Source organism: Dinoponera quadriceps, unplaced genomic scaffold (genome assembly GCF_001313825.1).
Source record: "Dinoponera quadriceps isolate SergipeBrazil2010 unplaced genomic scaffold, ASM131382v1 scaffold942, whole genome shotgun sequence".
In the NCBI taxonomy this organism is placed as follows: domain Eukaryota; kingdom Metazoa; phylum Arthropoda; class Insecta; order Hymenoptera; family Formicidae; genus Dinoponera; species Dinoponera quadriceps.
Genome location: NW_014555154.1, coordinates 813,970 through 820,074, shown reverse-complemented (window position 1 = coordinate 820,074; position 6,105 = coordinate 813,970). Strand labels below are relative to the sequence as shown.

Here is a 6,105-nt window from a genome sequence, read left to right as displayed (position 1 = left end):
GAAAATTCCTAATCGTTTTCGCAAACTCTGTTTTATTTGACAACGATAAGGCAGAGGTCCTTGTTACTCTCCTGCACTGGCAAGCTAGGAATCCGCGTTGCTCGTCCGCGAGGCGCACGTTCACTTCGCGACACTTTGCGGGCGCTCGGCGCCGCTTCGGACATTTCGCGCGTCTTACGCTCGCGAGCAAGTTGTGTATTTATAAAAGAGTTTATTAATGTACATTCGGAACTAGTAGTAAGATACAGGAGAGCAAGAAAGAGAGAGAAGAGCCGTTAAATCTTGTTGCCGTTCACGTCTCTGTACAGCTCGTCGTTGTTGCCGTATAATCTCGGTGAGTCGTTGCAGTCGACCTGCAATTGACGAAAATCACTCAAGAGCTCGCTCGTTATTATTGCGAACGCTTCGAATGCGCTTCATGTGAGCTTGCGCATACCTTGAACCACCAGTCGCAGACGCGAGTTGTTTGACTAAAGACTGTACCATTCGGGCAGAGGAAGCTGTATTGGCGTCCGTTCGGCAAGCACCAATGCCACACCTGCAATCAGATATTAATATTTCGAGTTTTTTACATTTTTTTTCTCACCATCAGCATTTTTCTCATTTCCATCGTTTTTTAATTTTCTTTTTATTTGATCATTATCTCCTCTCCCTCCCTTCTTCTCCTTCTTTCTTTCTTGTAAACTCGTGTATTGTTGCGTAAAATGTTGCTTATTTATTAATCATCATCCTCGCTGATCGTATTCTCCTTCTTTGTCTCGAAAGAGTATTTCACGTCGATAAAATAACGAGTAAATAAATTATTGTGTTTCGACGGACTTCATCAATCTTCATCGAGGAACTTCCCATCTATTTTTGAAAATTGAGAGGGAAAACGATAGATTTATGATTCTAATCTTCGAGGATCACGTTCGACGGGACAATTTTCGAAGCAACTCGTAAAGCGCCCGACAACATAATTCATTTATTAGGTCGTATTAGCCCGTCGTTTTGACATACGATTACAAAGAAAAAAAAAGGGAAAGAAGGGGAAAAAATCAGTTTGCAATCCGATAGTGCACGCGAGCGTATTTAAATAATCCCGATTATTGAAATGAGAATGAAACACGGTGGCCATATGGACGCACCTGACATCTGGCCTCGGGGTCGGCGTAGTACCCAGGTAGCTTCCCTCCGCAGGTAAACTGCAGGCCGAACGGCACCGTGTTGTAGATCGGGTAGTCTACACCAGGTGTGTAGCCATCCACTTGCTGGAACGTACGGGAATTATTACGCGCGCGTTACGCCCGCAGATAACATCGCTCTTTTTTCTTTCTCCAACAGCTGTCGCACGACGCCGGCTCGCGAATTATATCTTCCGAAGTTGAACCGAGATCGAATTATGAATTATTTATACCAGGGCTGTTAATCTCTGGCAATTTTGAAACTTCGAAGGATACTTCGAACTTTCGAATTTTGGTAAGGCGAAGCTTCGAAGGTTACACTGATAAAAAATTAAAATTATTTTCGGCATAAAACATATTTTATAATAGTAACAACACGCATGCCAAGTTATTATCACCGACACTATAGTAAGATTTACTAGGAAAATGGTTCTTTTGACTATTTTTCTAATTAAAATAAAAAAAAAGGTATATTCGGCGCCGAAAATAACTATAATTTTCTATCAATGTCGTTTTTAAGGGCCGTAATCTTCGAAGTTTCGAAGCTTCGAATAATATAATTTTGCGAATGCTCTAATATCTATATATATTTTGAAGTACTGAGAAATTTTGTAAATAAATATTGAAAAAAGGATTTGGTAATAAGATGTTTCCAAGCTCTACTGGCAAGTCTGACGGACCAATCATTGAGATCTAATGGCAGGTTCAAACGACGTTTGTTACATTTAAAAAATCTCCATGTTTCGACGCTCCGAATCTTCGATATTTCCCAAATTCGAATAATGAATACCGAAGCTTTGAATCTTCGGAGATTCGAAGTTCGGATGCCGAACCCTTCGAAAGAAAACACTGGCCTTAATCAATACACGGAGTTCTACGGAACGCGCGTTGTTATTGTTATTGCGCCACCGCCTTGGACCGTAACACATTCGTGATTAGCATTGTAAATTTCGATGGTTGCATCGAGACAATTAGCGAAAACAGTGAAACCCGCGGCGTAGCATCAGCCGCGTAGTCGGTCGCCGTGATTGTTCCGTCGGAACAAAAACAATACGTTTCGACACGTATCATCTCGACAATGGAATGTGGCGCGAAGGATACACGCTGCAAATCGTATTTCCTCTGCCCGATGGACCTGCGTGCCTACTTATGCGCACCGAATCGAAACTTATGCGGATAAATCGCACAATTCGTTGCTCCCCCTATCTTTTTCTCCAGTTATTTTAATTATCGCGCACGGCGATGAGAACGCAGGTGCGTTTTTATATGCAACACATCCCATAGCTTTTATCATTTATTTACCGCTCATCTCAAAACAATTCGATCCGATCGCCCTTAAATCGCCCGCAAATATCCCGATGTGATTGGAAATAACCATTTTTCTTCGGCGATCGACATATTTCTCGCTGAATTTCCGTTCAGACCACTTGATATTTTTGCTGTTGAGTGTAAGGTGAGACATTTCTTCAGATTACCACTTTGAGTGAGTATTTTTGAAAAATATCATCGACTAGATAGAGATTACCACTTTGAGTGAATATCTTTGAAAAATATCATCGACTAGATAAAAATTACCACTTTGATTGAGTATTTTTGAAAATTATCATCGACTAGATAGAGATGAAATAATTTGACATTTATAGAAAGTGTTTGAAGTAATGGCCACTGATATCAATACAATTTCGGATATGTTTTTCTCTTTTCTACTTTCATATCTCGACGATATTCAGGTGGTGAAACGGTTATTGCCTCAGCCAGTATGACGTTAGTATGACGTTATCGTAAATCATTTCATAAAATCACATATCATATATCAGTTCAGCCATTATGTCGTGGGGCACACGCGACGGCCTGGACGGTGTATACGCGTCCGTGTACGGAACACCACTGAAAATTAGCCCAGCAAGAGCCAGACATCGATTGTATAAAAGTGTCGCTAGGCTACACTTTCTGTTTCATCTGCATTTCCTCATATTTCAACTCAGATAAATCACACTTACTCATCAAATTATTTTTGGAGTCTCTCTTACGAACGTACTTAATCCTGTACAAAGTCGGCTTTGCAATATCAAGGCTGTAAAAATTTATAATAAACGAAAATACGGATTCGTGCTGGACTTCAGGTTGTATACTCACGGCACTTAGAGAGCAGCACAAATCTGTATTTTCAATCGATATCAATTTTTAGGGTCTTAATTGTAAAACCAACTCTGTACAGGGCTAAGTGCATTCGCAAGAGAAACTTCCAAGATAGTTCGATGAGCAAATATAATTTCCTCGAGTTAAAAGATACGGGGAAGCGCAGATACGACGGAAAGTGTAGCCTGGTGGCACTTCGACCCAATCGATTTTTGGTCCTGCCGGTCCTTAACGTTAGGTAACGGCAATTACTCAATGAGACAATCAAAGTGCCGATCCTTCGCTGTCCTTCGCTTCGAGACGCATCAGACATGGGCGCGATACGGAATCTTTTTCGCAATTGGCTATCAGTCAAAACGAGAAGCAATAAAGAGGCGGTTGCGACACGACGCGTCGACTCGAGACCGTTCGGTGCGTGCACGTGCCAATGTCTGACCGGAAGTCGGGTTACATTGTTCCTCCCGAGCGGATGCGCATCTCCGCGGCTTTGTATACGATCTCTTGTTTACGATTTCGCGCGCGCGCGCGTGTACGCGCGTGTGCGTGCGTGAATGCGTATGCAGATGCGCGATCCGCATCTCCCCTTCTCGAATTTAACCGGGTGATTTCGACGCCTGGTGAGAAGGTATCGGTAGGTCACATTGCGCTTTTAGCTCCCGAGAAACGAGGTGCTCGTTGAAATTGATGCGAAGCGATGGAGCGTGTGCGCAAAGTATACGCTTAATTTCAAAATAGAAAGAAATGTATGAAGTAACGTGTATCTTTTATTACTTAATAAACAGAAAGATAAGGCAGTTCAGTAATTTATGCAACGTTTACGCTATCTTGTCTCCATTTCGAACAACTCGTTCTCCAGCGAGAAGGACAACGGTAATGTAAATAGAGCGTGCGAAATACACGTTCTATTTGAAGAAAAGTAATAAAACAAATATATAAAATATTTATGTATCTTTTGTCGTTTTTAATTTGAACGTATGTTTTGTACGCGCTCTATCGTGTTGCTTCGACTTTAACGTAGCGGAATTGATGATCTCGCGCGTTTCGACGAGAGAGAAATTCATCTCTCTCATTCGGACAATAAGTTTGCTGATAAACGGATATTGCATAATCAGATTTTGCTCATACAAAGAGAAATAAGCAAATTAAGTGTTTTTTTTTCTCGCAGGAGAACAACGTGGTGAAAGATACGTTAGACGCGCGGAGGCAGGATAATACGAACGTTGCATAAATTAATTAACTGTCTTATCTTTCCGTTTGGTAGCCACGCGGCATTGAGGCTGGCTTATTTCTCGGCTTTATTATTCTCTATCCCGATTTTCATCGGTTTCACGGTCATCGTTTCCTGCGAAATATGTCTTCTAATTGGTGAGTACGAGATTGAATCGGGCGAATCCGGATGTGTACGCGCGCGTCGTTTCTCTCGTCATTAAGACATTATTAATAACGATTCACGCGCACTTAACAATACGCAGTGAGTCGCGCATTAATTCGCGATATCTTTCGGCAAATTTTGCAAGTCGGAAATTTGAAAAATTTCAAATGAATTCGAAAAGAGAGAAAGAGAGAAGAGGAGTTTTCCGACAGTTAATTAATCTCATGTTAATTTTTCAGATTCTTACCGTATTGATGACATCGAGATCGCGAGACATTTATTCGAAACTTTAACGCGTCAGTTGTATTCATGAGATGCACTTGTATGTGCTTTCAAGTGACTTCGCTTAACGAAGCGTCCCGTACGCACGAGAAAGCACGTTCGCGTAACACCGGTTAATTAATGAATTACTTAATATTACCACCTGGTGGAAGACGATGCGTGCAGATATGGTTCACTCACTGTTATTGTTACGTGATACACCGTGAGAAGCTGCGATGAAAATAATAATTTTGTGCTTTAATCCGTCGAGACGCCGCTCCCGCGTGAATCTGAAGTATTTACGAAACACATCTCCCACTGAGAGAAGGTCTTATCCACACCGTGTGTTGCGCAACCCCGTCAAAAAATCCGCGATCGCGCGGGGACGCCATTTTTCTCGGGGGCCGGTTTCTTCACGTTACTTGCGAATCACGAGGACGACCGTTCGTAGGGAAATCGAAGGGAAATCGATAGAGATTATCAGACTCACCGCCATCGTTTGATAGAGTAAAACCGTGCCGAAGAGCAAGACTGCGCAGAGTATCTGGTACCTCGAAATCATCTAAAACATTCAAGGAACTTTAAACCACTCGGTGACTGAGACTGTCGTGAATAAAAAACAAAGGGACTTTCTCGTGTTCTTGCTTGGTCATTTGCACTTTTTATTTTCTACGTGACGGGAAAGTCATCCTCAGGTCGATCTTCTCGTCTCGCTGACTTCCTGAGCGTCTTCGCGGAGAGATCGTCTTTCGGGGGGGACCGACACGTTTCAGGTGGGACGCGCGACAAGATTCCGTAGGGGCGAGGTTACCTTTGCCTACCTTATCGGAAAAATCTGGTCGCCTTTAGTCCGCAGTATCGTGCCGCGTGGTGATCATTTATCCTCTGGTGTTTCCCGTCCTTTTACCGCGCGCACCTCACTTACGGATGCCTGACACTCGGCTCGATTCGCTTTTCGCTTCTGGCTCTAGGACGACGCTACTCCCAAAGTTTCTTTCTCGGAGGATCGCACCACGAAGTGGTGGTATATATATGGCTTTAGACATCGGCCAGGGAAAAAGGGGGGACTCTTGAGAGTCTCTCTTTCTAGGGGCTCCCACATCGGACGAACGGAGAAAGAGAAGATCCCAGAGCGACGGAGGTGGGATGTTCTCCTCTACGGTGCCGCAG

At 43.0% G+C, this 6,105-nt stretch overlaps 1 protein-coding gene across 1 annotated transcript; it reads right to left on the bottom strand.

The window, feature by feature from the left end:
• Positions 1–261: 261 nt before the first annotated feature.
• LOC106743127 lies at positions 262–5,842 on the bottom strand. Its single transcript, XM_014616663.1, has 5 exons — positions 5,757–5,842; positions 5,426–5,497; positions 1,128–1,250; positions 437–538; positions 262–353 (listed from the first exon to the last, which is right to left on the bottom strand). Exons 2-5 carry the CDS (start codon positions 5,495–5,497, stop codon positions 276–278), a joined length of 375 nt encoding a protein of 124 aa, XP_014472149.1. The 5' UTR covers positions 5,757–5,842; the 3' UTR covers positions 262–275.
• Positions 5,843–6,105: the final 263 nt, after the last annotated feature.

Coding starts and splice junctions, on each gene's coding strand:
- LOC106743127 (XM_014616663.1), bottom strand. CDS start 5,497: ATGATTTCGAGGTACCAGATACTCTGCGCAGTCTTGCTCTTCGGCACG. Junction 539..1,127: donor ACCCCGAGGCCAGATGTCAG/GTGCGTCCATAT, acceptor ATCTGATTGCAG/GTGTGGCATTGGTGCTTGCC. Junction 354..436: donor TCTGCGACTGGTGGTTCAAG/GTATGCGCAAGC, acceptor CGTCAATTGCAG/GTCGACTGCAACGACTCACC.